Source organism: Cucumis melo, chromosome 3 (assembly GCF_025177605.1).
Source record: "Cucumis melo cultivar AY chromosome 3, USDA_Cmelo_AY_1.0, whole genome shotgun sequence".
NCBI lineage: Eukaryota > Viridiplantae > Streptophyta > Magnoliopsida > Cucurbitales > Cucurbitaceae > Cucumis > Cucumis melo.
Genome location: NC_066859.1, coordinates 22,528,801 through 22,545,174, shown reverse-complemented (window position 1 = coordinate 22,545,174; position 16,374 = coordinate 22,528,801). Strand labels below are relative to the sequence as shown.

General features: G+C 29.6%; 1 protein-coding gene across 1 annotated transcript; it reads right to left on the bottom strand.

Annotated features, from left to right (window-relative positions):
- Positions 1 to 7,070: 7,070 nt before the first annotated feature.
- On the bottom strand, positions 7,071 to 13,556 carry LOC103496496 (uncharacterized). The gene is made up of 6 exons (XM_008458361.3): positions 13,364 to 13,556; positions 13,116 to 13,193; positions 12,172 to 12,292; positions 11,661 to 12,085; positions 8,999 to 9,341; positions 7,071 to 8,372 (listed from the first exon to the last, which is right to left on the bottom strand). Exons 2-6 carry the CDS (start codon positions 13,148 to 13,150, stop codon positions 7,284 to 7,286), a joined length of 2,013 nt encoding a protein of 670 aa, XP_008456583.2. The 5' UTR covers positions 13,151 to 13,193; positions 13,364 to 13,556; the 3' UTR covers positions 7,071 to 7,283.
- Between the last annotated feature and the right edge of the window lie 2,818 nt (positions 13,557 to 16,374).

The following is a 16,374-nucleotide window of genomic DNA, read 5'->3' as shown; positions in this document are numbered from 1 at the left end:
GAATAAAAATTCACTCTTTAGAAAATTAAGTTTGTTTAGTTGCTTCATACAACCCTTCCTAGTATGGAGTTTGCTTTTCACTGCAATATTCACCGCTAATTCTTACTTTCTTGCATACTCTTTCTTGTCTTTGTTTTTGAGGGTGAGTATCATAAATCGAAAACCTAAACAGACCAACGAAAACCAAAACTGAAGATGGTCTATCAAAGATAATAAGATAATCAATCAGCGTCGGTTTGAAAAAATTCAAATCGATAATATTTTTTAAAAAAATTTCAAAAGCTTAAACCGACTAACGTTAGTTTACACTATTTCATGATCAAGTTCGATTTAAACATTTACTAAATCGATCATAATCAGTTTGATGTCAATGCTCACCCCTAATTAGTTTTGTTATGATAATTTGATTGTATGATGATGTAAGTGGAAGGTAAGAAAAAATATAATTTTTAAAAATTTTGACTTTTTTTCATTTGAACCCCTTGGATCATAATCCTAAAAAAACAACTTTACTCAATCACCTTTTATATATGTCAAGTGGTATGTTTTTTTTTTTTTTTTTTTTTAAATTTTAAAAGAAAGGGTAATCATACATTAAGAGTGATTAAGGGATTCAATTTGTTTTAAAAAATTGTTGAATTGATATTTTATTGTGGTTGTGTTATTACTCAAGTTTAAATTAAATATGTTGAACATGCAGGATCATGTCCTAGTTTTATAAGGCAAGATAAAGGATTTACATTTTTTTTTTCTTTTTGAAACTCCTACTATTCATTCAACTCTATCCAAAAAAAAAGAAATAGAAGAAGAAAGAAGATAAGTTTGTAGCATACTTTGACTTCTTTTCTACGGTTTCAAGGGAGTTTCAAAGTATTTTTTGTTTATCTTTTCTTTCCGATTAATATATTAATTATGGTTATATGTTTAAACTATCTTTTATGATTTTTAATTGAATATGAATTAAATGTGTCTAAATTTATTTTTAGATTGATTAAAAATTAATGAAAATCCTAATTGAACTAATATATAACGACTTAGGGTTACGGTCTTAGCATATTAAAACATGTATAGCATCAAGAAAAATATCTTTAAGATGGAATCCGATGTGTAACTTATTGAATGAAATCGGATATGTAATTTATTCTTGATAATTTAACATGGATGATCTTGAGTTATGTATATTTCAAAACAACCCTCTACATAAATCATATAGTATTATTCAAATCTAGTATATAAATCTTATAGTATTCAATAGAAATAAGTTTTTTTTAATGGAAAATAAATCTCAACAAAACAACATTGCTAGGAAAAGAATAGGGCCCAAGAAAAGGTTATGTTAAAGAAAAATTATCCCTTAATATATAACTTTTCTATTATAAGGTGTTATTAATTAAATCTCAAACCAAAAATTATATCAATTTAAGGTATGAATTTCATTATAAGAAGGAGGGGTATGCCGATGCAACTCTGCATTGGCATAATCCTGAAATGCATTGGTAGAAGCTACGCCGACGTCGATGTCGGCAAAGACGTTGGCAAAGACATCGTGAGAAACGCGTCGGCGTCACCTCTCCCAACATGTGAATGGGACGGCGTCGACAAAGATTACTACAGACGCACTCTTCGTCGACATGGTAATTCGTTAAGAGTACGAAACTACAGACGCGTGTTAACAGCATCGCAAATACCTCACTCCCGATGTCATTGTGTGCGTTGCGTTGTCTAGTACGCGGCATCGGCAGTGCAATCATATTTATTTTTTTAAATAACCTAAAATTAATAAAAGATTAATTTACTTCTAACTTTTATTAATTAATGTAAACTTAATAAAAAAAGATTAAAATTCTAAATTGAATTATAATTAACATAAAATTGAAAAAAAATTACAAAAATACCAAGTTGAATTTGTTATTAATTGAAATATTAAAAAATTACACATTCTAGGTAGTTCAAATATAAATTACATCAATAATACAAAGTAAAAATGAAAACTTAAACATAATTCAAAGCACCGACGTTAGTTTCTCAATTTCTGCACGTTATCTCAACATCACTATAGCTAGTATGGTCACAGGGACATGGGCATGATGTGCAAAGAGAAAAATCAAACATTATTACGAGTTGCGTCGAGAGAAACTCAAGGTTGCTTCAAACAGAAAGAACCCTTACTCTAGTGGTTCTAGAAAATTGATTCGAAAGAGAGGAGCAGAAAATGACAAGATCGAGAACCGAACAGGTAAGCCATAGAAAGTTTATCACTTGCATATTATCTAATATGCATTTAAAGAACTTTAGAAATTAATATAAAGTTTAGAAAGTTTATCATTTAAGTTTATTCCTATAATATTATATAATATAAAGTTAATTTATATACATAGAAATTATGTATCCACGATTTTAGAATCGTCAACCAATGTTTAAATTGATTTAGTTACCAATATAACACATTTAGTTATTTTAAGTTTTGAATTTGGTTTCAATTTATTTCCTATATTTCAAAATATTACAATCTTACTTGAGTTTTGTTTCAATTTTGTTTCTATGATTGAATATTAATTTTAACCTCAGATTTTCACTAACCCATCTTTAGTTTGTTGATGTCTATTCATTGCTAATAAAATTAATTATACTTTTTTACTTTATAGTTATCTAAATTAATTACTAGACAATAATGTCAATAATTTGAAAGTTACATAAAAATCTGAAATCCTAAAACCTTAAAGACCAAATTGAAATGAAACTCATATCTCAAGTTCAAAATTGAAACATTAAAACTTAAGAACGAAACTTAGACAATAAATAAAAACGAAACTCAAATCTCGAACGCAAACTTGTAACATTTTAAAACTTAGAGATGAAATGAAAATAAATTCAAAAACTTAAACGATATTTTTTGGGGGGTCTTTTAAAAAATATAACAAAGCGGCAAAATATTTACTATATAGAACAATTTTGAAAACGAAAAAGCCCACAGGCTTACAATGGAAAATACGAAATATGCCCCCATCAACTACACTGTCAACAACGCGCATAATATATTTTGTACACGATTGTTTAGATTTGGTCAAATCTAAACGAATTTTTTTTCAAAATTCTTTCTTGTTTGATTTCGTTACACGATTGCTTAGATTTGGTACGCTATCGTTTAGATTTAGTTAAACGATTTTTTTTTTCAATATTCTTTTGGTACACGATCATTTAGATTTTGTTATTTTTTTTATACACAATCATTTAGATTTGGCTACCCAAATCTAAAACTTCATAACAACCAAATAACAGTTCAAAAAAAATTAAAAAAAAAATTGATATTTGATATTTGATATACGATTTTGAATCAAATAACAGCCTGAAAAAAGAATAAGAAGAAGAATAGAGAAAGACGATGGAAAGAAAAAAAAATCACTTGAAATATTTAAAAATGACTAACTTCATGGATTTTATTACACAAACCCGTAAATATTTTATCGATTTGTTATATTTACGAAAAAATTTCATATTTTTTTCAACCATTATTTAGAAAATGTAAGACAATAATGGATACAAACTTAGAGTTGTGAAGTTTTAAATTACTCCTAATTCTTCGAAACTTAAAATACAATCATTCTCATATTAATATAATTGTTTTTTTTTTTCTTTTTTTTTTTTTAGTCCCATAGGTACCTCAATTCTTGTGTGTCAATCTAACCCAAAATTGAGACATGTTTTTTCAATTCAAAGCTCCTATATTTAATTATTTCCTATTCATTTATGTTGTTTTTAGAGTTAGGTCTCAAAGCTTTGTCTCCACAAATTTAGGAGCAAATATAGGCAACAAATAAATAAATAAATAAATTATAGAGAAATTGAGAATTTGGAATTTGAAAGTCTCGAGAATTTGTTGAAAAAATATTATGAAAATGTATGACTTCTCTAACCCCCAAATTGGAGATTGGAAATGTGAACCATGAAATAAAGTTTTTTCTTATACTAGCTGGTTAAAAAAAAAAAAAAAAAAAAAAAAAAAAAGTTATATATATAAAAAAGTTTGATGGTATGTGAATGTAGATTTTATTAAGTTGTAGTAATAAGCAGCATGTAACATGAGGATTAAAAATAAAAATAATTAAGTGAATAATATATATTTAAAACACATTATTGAAGATAAATGTTGGTTTTTGGTTGTATGCTTTTATCCTATAAATAATTTCATCTCTTTCATTTATAATTATAATTTAGTCCATTTACTCAAATCAGGTTTTGTAAACATAAGTTATATCCATGAATAAATTAATACAATCTTTAGCATTCGTTGGCTAAATTAAATCTTAAGTTGGGGAGAAAATATTGAAATTGTATACATATTGATTAAAATTGTATGAAAGTATAAATTGAGCAGGAAAGGAATATTTGAATTTTTGGTGGGGAAAGTGAGTACATTGTTTTGTTTTAATTTTATTAGCAATATAAAGGAATAAGAGTTTGTATTCTCTCTCTCAATTAACAATAAACATAATTCTTTGGTCACATTTCATCATCAAGATTCCAACACCTCATTCCTCTATATTATTATTATTATTTTTTTAAAAAAAAAATTATTCAAAGAAATTATTATTTAATTATCATTATTATTATTTTTTTCTTTTTGTTGGTGGAAAAGTAACTTTTTTATTTGGGTCCAATTTGAAATGTGTAACTGTTGACAAATGAGTGTTTCTCCAAGTTGACAATTTCAATATTCCAAAAAAAGGATTATGAAAATGTTTCCTCATTATGATATTATTGTAAACTTAACTTTTCATATCTTTTTTTTTTTTTTTTTTTTTTTTTTATCTTGATAAGTATTTTATTTTTGTTTTGTATTTTCAATTACTTTTTTTTAAAAAAATTGCATCAATTTTAATCTCTCAAGATTAATTTATATTAAACAAGTACGAAAACATAATATATGTATATATTTTTCTAAAATTTATAGTGCAAATTCTATGTGAAAATCAATGACAAATTAGTAGAAAATTAAGAACAAAAATTTATAAAAGCCCAAGATTTAAATTGAAACAACTCTGATATAATCTAAAAGTAAAAGATATAAATTAATATTTACCTAAGTTATTATTAGGGGAATTATTAAAAATAATAAATTTAACAAAATATTTACAAAATATAAGAAAAATTCATATTTTATCGATAATAAATATTGATATGTTTTTATCAGTGACATTAATCGACAGTAATATAAATTTATTAGTTTCTATCTATCGATGGAATCCAAATTGTATTATATACTATAAATATTTTAGTTTATTTTGTAAAATTTAGATTATTATTATTATTATATTTAGAAGAGGGAGGGAGAGAAACATGAAATTCTTAAAATGGGAAAAAATAGAATAGGGAAAATAGAAAGAAAAGGACATTTTTGGTGATACCAACCACCCCACCACATGAAACATATATTTGCCTAAGGTAGAAAACAAATAGATATTTTAAGATAAATAAATTTGTAAAGTTATCCAATGGATGATGATGTTAATATCATATTGATTTTTTCCAAAATATCTTAGCATAGGTGTTTTCAAATGTCAATCTCTTTTGGTGCTTTGTTTTATTATTGTTTATGAATATTCTTAGCAACAATTAATCACTGGTAATGTATAAAAAAGTTTTCGTTAATTTTCCTTTTAAGTTTTCTTTGGTTATTACGATTTCAATAGTTTGTACTTGAAGTATAAATTATTTTAGTTATAATTATAATAGTATGCGTTTAAGATGTAAATTATTTTAGTTTGAGAAGGATATAATAAATGCAGTAACAAATAATAAAAAATGATGAAGGTAAAAGAAGAAAAATTGTGGATTTTGAAATAATGTTGATTGTAGTTAATTAGGATAAATAGTATTTACTGTAACAACAACTGTGTTCTCATCAACCATTAATTGGGATATACAATTGAGTTTGAAACAATGTCCATATTTTAAATTTTGATGTCTCAACTTTATGGTAATAAAATGTTTGTTATTTCTATTACATTCATATCAAAGATATTTTTTTATCAAATTGTTTACTATTGTTATTTTTAGTAGACTTTTTTTTACGATATAATGAAAATATTGATTCACATTTTATGTCGGTGTGAAATCCAATAAATTTGTGAAAATATTTATAAAATAAGATATCTAAATCAAATAAATATGTGAAAATATCTATAAAAATTTAATACCATTTTTGGAAGATGTCTAAACTCAATAAATATGTAAAAATATCTGTGAAAAATTTAATGTGATCAAGGAAGATGTATAATTGCTTGTTGAGAAACTGCTTAACTATTTGTTTTTCTAAATTATAAATTTATCCCTATAATTTGGAGAAAGTTGGATTTTTTTATGAAGATATCGACAAACCAAGGATCAATTTTTATTTTATTTTTTAAATTATGAGATCAAATTTATAATTTAATACGATTTAATTTGCAATTGGTTTTTTAATTTTTTGAATTTCCAATTGGTGTTTTCTTGCAAAAGTTCTAACTTTTAATGATTTGACAAAGGTAGAATATTAACTTTCTGTCTTATTAGCACAATATTGAAAGTGGGGATGGATGTAATAGTCATTCCCTAGGAAATAGATATTAACAACTAAGAAGATATTAATTTTACATGTGACTATCAATTTAAGATTTCTTTCTGTCCACATAAAATATTATTATTATTCTTATTCTTTTCTTTTTACTCTACGAGCCGTTTGGCCCAATATAATTTGCATTATATTGTAACTTCTTTAGACATTATAATTTGCATTTCTATTTTCCAGTGTTCTTTGTGTCCTGAGTGCTCTCGTTAGAAGGTATCCTAATACAAACACAGCTTGAGGGTCCCTCTCTCCGAAGGGGAAAAATGAAGCAATTTACTAAAGAACCTTAGGAATTCATGAACTTCTGATTACATTTAAGCAAACACTTGTTTTGAGCTTTTGATATGAACTAATCTAGAAGAGTCAACCCAAATGAGTGTATGATTCAAAATATTCAACAGTTTATTTTATCTATGGAAAGTTGAAGGTAAACTGATGTCTAGACAGAAAAACCACAACTAAGTTACAGGACAAATAACAATAATATATTACACACTTACAGTATGATACAAGGTCAAATCTCCTAAGGCCAATTTCCTTTCAGCAAGTTTGTAGAAGCCAATAGAATGTAGAAATGGTCTTCCATGGTACATGAGTCTATAGTTGCAAAAGAAAAACAGCTCTCCTGGAACCTGAAGAATGTATCACAAATCTATATATTTATAACTACATGCAACTATCTATACATATTTGGCCTAAATTGATCATCATAAAATGAATATTGGTTCGGAGGCATTTCTGTGCTCCGACTGGGAAAAGTTCTCAAAAAAGTATCATTGGGATTTATGTTTGAGGATACAGGACGTGATGGATAGTTGGGTACATAGGAAGAGGGTTGAACTGCATCGAAGTATTGATCGATATGATGCTTCTGACTTGGATTTTTCCATCTATTCTCAGGAATATGGTCAGTTAGAAATGCATCTCGGGTAAAACCTGAACCAGTGCGGTACCCACTGCAGCGTAAACGACTGTCTCTTAAAAAACTTGATCTATCCTCCATTTCATGACCAGGGAAAATTTGATGGTTTGCAGATAATGCAACACCCTCACCAGGATAATGAGTTGGAGATCTTAACTGAGAACTGGAAGCTAGGAAGTTTGCCTGTGAAGAAGCTTCAGCAGCAAAATCAGTCGGAAGTCTGAAGAGCCCAGCGCATCCAACGGGGATTTCTAACCTGTCCCCCATTTTTAGGACAGAAAGTGGTCCAATGGATTTATCAATTGATTCACTTTCACCATCTACAGAGGGTAATTTGATGATTTTCTTTGTTAGTGACAGTTTCGCTTGTTTAAGTGCCTCTAATACACCATCTAATGCAGGCGGTTCATGTGGTACCAATGCATATAGATCATTATTACTGCATGGAGTTTCTTGATCATAGGAATTGATACCACTATGAGATGACAATGGCCTTTCCGGGAGCCCATGATTGAGGTGGGACGTACATGAAGGTTCTTGTGCACTGTTTTCTTGGCTGTCTTGGCATTGCTTCACATTAGCCATAGGAAAGGTAAATTCTTCAAGTGATTTTGAAGTAGAAATGCTGTTTGTATTCTGATCCTGCAAGTCTTCCACATCAGCAGCACACATAGATGGGCCAAGCCCATTGGTTTGAACTTGGGACAAATCTCTATCGCCACAAACGACTGCAATATGTGGTTTGGCCTCATTTGCAGGATTATTTGATAGATTTGGAGCTTGAGCCCTCATCTCATCCCTTTCCTCGGTAATATCTGAATGGTTTCCAGGGTCACAAGAATCCTACACAAGCAATGAACCAAGGAAGAAGAATAAGTTGTTGAAGAAACTGTCACGGTGTATACAATGTAATTTGCTCAAAACCAGAGGGCAAATTGCCCCCCCTACCATCCACCAACATTTGCAGACTTATACAAGGAGAAAGACTACAAAATCAAGGTTGGGTGCAAAGACATGTCTGAAAGAATTGACTGTATAACATGATTGTCATGCAATAAAAGCCATGACCAATGGCTTCCCTTTTTTCTTTTGTTACAAAAGCATATAAAACAATCCTCATAATCTCACAGATTAATTTATTCATACTCGAGGAATAATATTCATTCTCATGATATAAGGAAATTTACGTTTCTGAATGAACTGGAGCTTCTTACTAGAGAAAAGAAAGGGGTGGCCAACATTACTAACGTGAACAGAAGCTACCTAGCTAAAACAGGAGAGACTTGAAGAAAATAGTGACCAGTCTAACAAAGATAGCTCATCAGATAAGGCAGATGCTAAGAAAAAAGGGAATGCGTGATCCTAGCATCAAAATAGAACTTTCATAAGAATCTCAATTAAATCGTGGATATAATGAAAGGGAAGGAACAGTCAACCATCATAAGTAATCAGTTTATGATAGAACATACGGGTGTACTGTTGTTATTTTCTCTGAACTTCTCTTCCCATTCTCTTTGAGCCTTTTCCATTGCTTCATATTGATCAATAAGTTGTGCTTGGCATTTCAATGCCTTCTCCATATCATCCACTTTTTCATATCCATCTACATCATTATCCTGATCACTATTTCCTATACTATTATGAATTCCTGAAGAACTTGAGCATGTCTTTTCACGAACTTCATAGTTATCTCTCAATATATTGTGCCCATTTACAGAGTAATTTCGAGAGTCTTCTAAAGAAGTCGACAGTATCTCTTCAGAACTATCCATGCGAGCCTCAGATTTGAGCTCTTGCTCCCCATCCAGTGGTCTGTTATACATAAATAACAATTAATATTTCAAGTGCAAAGTTCAAGAAGTGCTTAAAACTCAAAATCTCTTTGGCACTTAATCAAATGATTGAACTACACTTTAACGATCTATCACATAGTAGAAGAATCCAACTATCATCTGTCGCCCCTATAAGACATGCTACACAGGTTCGGTAAGAGCCTGTTAGAATTACTAATGAGTACTATTTCATTTTAAAGATAAGGGGCAATATTTGCTTTGCTGAAGAAAGAACATAAAAGAAGGGAACAAACAGTCACAATCATCAGCCAAGGAGTATAACATATTAAAATTAAAAAATAAAAATAATAAAAAACAGCAAAGAGAATAACACAACAACAATCCAAAATTGTTCCCAAAATAGCGCAAAAGAAAGGTTAAAATTTATCAAATTATCTTCAAATTAATATCACTCTCCCTTTAAGGGAGTCTCGGAAAACTCCATTCAATACCATTCATTCAAGTATCCAACATACTGCTCTAATCACATTGATAAATAGATTTCTCTTTACAGGAGATGGAGCCCACAAATAGCCTGCTTTATTGCTGGTCGAAAAATGTTAGGAAAGGGATATTCAAAAGGTTTATAGGATTGAACTCCACCTCCTGTAGGAGAAGAGGCAAAATAAGAACGTATGAAGGTTATTAAAGATGACTGGAAAAATATAACATACCTGCTAACTAAATGGATTAACTTGAGAGCGAGATCAGGAAGAACTGATTAGAGGTCACTCTTTTAGATTTTAGATTGAGAAAAAGGGATGTCAGATTTTGGAGTCCCAGTTCTTTGGATGGGTTCTTGTGCAAGTCATTTTTTCCATTGTTTGGTCGATCCCTCTCCCTAGGTGAGTTGGTCTTTTTGGCTGTTTGGAGGATTAAGGTCCCTAGGAAAGCAAAGTTCTTTACTTGGCAGGTTCTCCATGGCCGGGCCAACACGCTGGATACGCTAGGCAGGAAGGTGCCTCTACTTTTTGGGCCTTTTGGCAGTATTGTTTGTTTAAAAGTGGAGGAAGATCTGGACTAGATCATTTGGAGCTGTGGCTTAGCGAGTGTTGTTTGGGGATTCTCTTTTCCAAATGTTTGGTACGATGAGTGCTCACCACAGAGATATCAGTGGTATGAACGAGGAGACCTTTCTCCAGAGGCCTTCCTCAAGCTGCTTATTGGGGAGAAAGGTCAGTTTCTTCGGCTTGCTGGCGTGTGTGCAATGTTATGCATCTTGTGGGATGAGAGGAATAGGAGGGTGTTTAGGGGAGTAGAGCAGGTTGTTTGTTTACATGTTGCTTCAATTTTAAAAGACCTTTTGCAATTATTCTTTAGGAATGATTTTGCATAGTTAAAGCCCCTTCTTGTAAAGGGCATTTCTCCTTTTTGTGCACTTAGTTTTTTGTATGCCCATGTATTTTTTCATTTTTTTTCTCGATGAAAGTGGTTATTTTCATATTTTAAAAAAATTAAAAATAACAGAAGGAATAACATTACAATATAGCATTTTGTTTAAGAGTATGTTTGAACAACTAAAGTTTGACGCGGCTAGCATGGTGGAATGTGAAAGATTTAGTAATTTTTCCTACCATTTATAGAAATGGCGATCTAACACTACATAGAATACATATGGTTGATAGACAATCCAAATTCTTTATTTAACTTGAATTAAGGAAACATGAATAACCCTTCCTTTTGCTCATATTTGAGAAAACTTAAATCCCAAAGAAGATAAGGATTTTTTCCTCCTAGGTTGCTTTGGGGAGGATCAACACCATAAACTTTACCCAGAGATATTCATTATGGTTTTGGTCTCTTAGCATTGTGCATTCTACGAGAAGGGATCGCAAACCTCTAATTATGTGTAGAGGTGTCACTTAGCTAAGTTGCATTGAAAAACATAGGACAAATCTCTTGACGAGAGGCTTTTTTATGACAATTCAGAATATCTAGACAAAGAAGTTTTGGAGAATTTTAAGGATTGTAGTCATTTTCAGTTCACAATCATTTTTATTGAGACCTTTTGTAAAAAAATTGATGTTTATGTTTTGTGAATTCCAATGCTCAGGCTATATTTTTTGTAAACACTTTCCGTTGTGCCTTACATGTACACCTTTCAAGGTTGAAAACCAATAGAGGTTGAAATGGCTTGATAATTAATTCCAGATCTATCCAAAACCTCACTTCAGTAATTAGGAATAGTCACTCCAACATGCCACTTAATTTCCAGAAACAATAGCCTACATTCTAACAAATGAGTCAAATCAACAGGAATTTCATAAATAGAGGACAAAAATATACAGCTTAAGCATACCTTGTATCCCTACGTTTTATCTGGCGGCATGATCTTCCAAGTTGGTGTTTTGGTGAAGAAGAACCAATCGAAGTAAAACTGCTTCGACTTCGTATAGAATGTTTTTTGTACTTCTCACGAGTATGTGGTGAATCATTGCGACCTTTCCAAGACAAGCTTCCGCCTAGCACTGGAGAAGTATTGATATTAGAACCTGAATATTCTTCATGTTCATTTCTCCTCCGTACTGTACCAGAGTTCACATCCTCTCTAGGAGGACCATCCTCAACTTTTGGTTCAGTTTCATGATCAGAGTTCGAATCAAGTGTCTCAGAAATATCACTAGCGCCATTATCTTCTAAAATGGCAAGTACATCTGCTGTGGCCTTTTCAGCCATCTTTCTTTGAAGAGACACGATCTTTAGCTGCTCCTCCAGTTCTGCAACCTATAGTAAACAAAATATATTTCCAGATCAAATACATGAGATACAAGGCACATAAAACCAACAAAAATAACAAATAAACACTGAACTCGTTTTGCTAGTTCATCAGCTCTTTGTCTTGCACTTTTTGAAACCGATCGTTCTGATAGAAGTCGAGCACGAAGAAACTCAATAGTCATGGCAGTTGTGTCCTCCACACCAGGAACACTCCTGATACAACCAATGATCATTAAAGCACACAAAAACTGGAGAGAGAAAGTGAACAAGAAGGTGAGAAAAAAAAAAGCAGAGAAAGTAAAGAATGTAAACTATTGATGGCTCAACTTCAATCACAGGCACACTTCAACATTCAAAAGCAAACCAAACATACAATCAGAGTATTGAGTACGGTTCGTTCTCACAATAACCCATAAAATTGTATGATGTTTTTAAACATTAACTCAAAGAAGTTCCATCTGATCTTAAATTAAATAGAAACCTCAAGTTCCATTTCTCTTGTCCGATGTCAGTATCCATCCATGAAATTTCTCCTCAATTTTAGCTTTGAAACAAACCCATTTACATCCTTACGGAGCTAAAGTTTCTAGATCGTATCACTAAAGGAACGGGATAGCACATCCATGAAAACAAACATACAAAACATAAGTGAGAAAACTGAAAAGTTGAAGCCAAATATAAACAAAAAGAAAACATTAAAATTTTCCTATGCACAGCAGCCTACACCTGCCCAATTATTGATATTAAACAAATTAAACCACAAAAAAAAAAAAATAAAAAATAAAAAAAACAATTACTCAACTCAGGAGGACGACAAACAAGTAAATTCACACTCCAGAATCCTAAAGAAGAAAGTTACTCAAAATCTCCTAAATCTAACGCACTTTGTTCAAGACCAATTCCACCAACCGCAGAATTACACAAGCTCAAACGACAAAACAAAAACTACCCACGAACTAAAACCACTTCAATCACTGAAAACTAGAGCCAAAGTCACAAGAGCAACAAAAATCAAAGAGACCCAGATGAGTAATACCTCGGATCTTGCTGATCCTGATCAGGATTTTCCATTTTCAATTGATAAAAACAGCTTCAAACTCAAACTTCCCGGTTTCTACGCAGAAATAAAAGAAAAATAGGACGAATTACTAAGAGCTCGGCATAAGAAACATGAAAAAGAAAAATTAAGCATAAAAAAAAAGAGAGAGAGAGAGAGAGAGACTGAGAGGAAATAGTAAGAGGAAATAGTAAGAGGAAATGAAGAATAAGAAAACCCATGCTGACCTTAGAATGAAGCTTCCATGAACCCTAACAAGGAAGACTTTAGTTTTCAGTAAAAGGGTAGGAGATGGGAATGGAAGAGAAATTCCATTTCCATATGACCAAATGAACGAACAATCAAGCGATGAGATGGGACCAATAAATCAACTGGAATCGTGAATGTTTTGGGTCCGATTCGATTAACACAATGTCCCTCTTGCCACAAGTAATATTAATGTCGTTGCAGTAAAGTACTATCATTTTTACCTTTCTGCAATTTCTACCCCCATCACTTTATGGAATTACAACGTTTATCAATTTCTTTTCAATTTTAGTCCATATATTTTCAATAAATTTATATTATAGTATTTTTTTTCTCTCTTATATTTTATTGTGTGAAAATAGTAAAAGTTTGATTTAAGATACTCCATTTAAAATTTAATAAAAATACATGGAATAAAAAATATGTATATGTTTGATTAGCAATTTTGTTCATATTATATATTCTCACATTTACTAAGTTAAACAAATAAAGATGCTAATTATAAAAACAATTTTAGAATGCATAATCATATCCAATAAAGATAATCACATCTAAAACCATAATATATCATGTCTGATCTTTTTCTTATAATTAAAATATTTATTATATAGGATTCTTTTTAAGAATGATAAAGAAAAACAAAATATTCACACCCTATGTCAAAATTCCACTAAAGACAGAAATAGTTTTTTCAAATTCCATGTAATGTATTATAAATTATACAACGTTACAAAATAATAATTATGCAAAATTTTCTAAAATAAAACATTTACAAAGAAAAATTAACAATCATTTCTTATTAATTTAAATTATAATTCTTTTCCAAAATTCTGTTAACACAAGAAAAATACAAAAATAAATATCTATCAACATCAACATTTTTTTAATATTCTTTTATTAGTATTTTGTAAATTAAGATATTGATATCTTTCCTAATATTGACATTACCGATATCTTTTTCCCTCTTTGTTTTGCTAAAATTTAGTTTTTACTTGGTAAAGAAATGTGTTTAAGTTTTAATTTTGAATTTGATAGACCCTTAATTTGATCAACTACACATTTACAAGAAAACAAAACTGGGATTATAATGTTATTAAAATTTTGTTGATGTATTAAGCATCAAATTTAATTAGATGAATAATAAATTAGTTAACTTTAAAATGTTTGATTGTCTATATAAACATAAAATTGAATGTTTCATCCACCAAAATCTATGTAATTTAACTTACAAGGAAAATGACATCAATATTTAGTCCTATGCTTTGATGTTCTTAAATTCCTAAAATGAAGGTAATCATAGAGAGCCCTAAAGTGGTTTACATTTAAATTAAATTTGCTTATCGAAAAAGCATTAAAGAATGATGGAGTGATTATTATTGTGGTCAAAGATTAAATAGTTTTCATACAAATTTAAGAGTATTTCTTAGTCTAATATTGTACTTAAAGAAACATTTTGTACAATATTTCACTTTCTATCAAAATGGACAAAATTTTTATGGTCAAATTATTCCACGTTTTTAACCGCTCTCAAATTTAACTTTTAAAATTTCTAATTTGATCTTTTAACTTTTGATTTAATTTTATTTTTTATTTAAAATTTTAAACATATTTAATTTAGTTTTTAAATTTTTATAGATTTATTTTTTAAAAATATATTAAAATAAAATCAGAGAAGATCGTGTTAATTATCGTTTTAGTTATTATATAGTTATAATATTTGTTATGATTTTAACAAATTAGAAACAGAAAAATATAGGTAAAAAATAAATATTGGACTAGTGTGTTAATGATGGGAAAATAATATAACAAAGGACCAAAAATACTTTGGAGTTTAATTATTTTAAAATTTTAGAGATTGTATTGTAATGAACTAAATAGTCCAAAGACAAAAAAGAATATATATTAAATAACATGTTTTAAATATCAACCCTGATAAAAAAAAAATTGATGTCGACAAATATTTACAAAAAGTTAAATTAACAAATAAACAATTTATTATTATTGGTCGTTTTTTAAACTATACGATTGAGATATCTATCATTGTTTATGTTGATGGTGAAAAAAAAAATAACGACACACGAAAATAATGAAATTTCAAATAGAAAATTAAATAAATGAGAAATTGGTTTAGGACATTTTGGTATTTTAGTTTAAAGTATATAAAATGGATGAGAAGAGAAAAAAAGAACAAATGTAAATAAATTTAATAGTACAAAATCATTGAATACTAAATAACGTAAGAAGACAACCAACGAGAGAGTGACATTTACGCAATTAATTAAAAATATAGAGAGATGAAAACACACAATTGGAATAAGAAGAAAAAAAATGTGTTAATTTTTCTCACATTTTTCACTTTAATTAAGACCCACAGAACCCTCTATTAATACTTAATTAATTAATCAAATATAATTATTAATGTCGTGTCTATCAGGTAGTGTTTTTATAGAATCTGAAATTTTGTTATATTTTGTAGATATTTTTAACAATTTTTCATTTACAGTAATTTCTCTAATAATATCCCTCAAATAATTATGACACAAATAATTGATTTAATTGTATTTTATTTATAGATTATGCATACATATATAGCACAATTTTACTTTCTATTTAGGATAGACAAATATCCATATGGTAATATACAGTATAACCTCGATGGTATGTATAAGATATGATCATTAGTAGACATCAATTTGTTGATGCATACAGTAGATATATACATGGATTTATTTTTTTACAATCTAAATTTGACGTCTTTTCTGCCTTCCAAAGGTTCAAAGCTCTTGTTGAAAAATGCCTTGGTCGACCAATCTTAAGTCTTCAGACTGATGGAGGTGGTGAATTTAAAACATTCATTCCATTCCGTGATCAACATGGTATTGAACATCATATAACCTATTCCCACAAATTACAACAAAATGGGGTAGTTGAACAAAATCACAGGCACATTATGAACATGGGCCTCTCACTTCTATATCCCAAGTGTAACGCC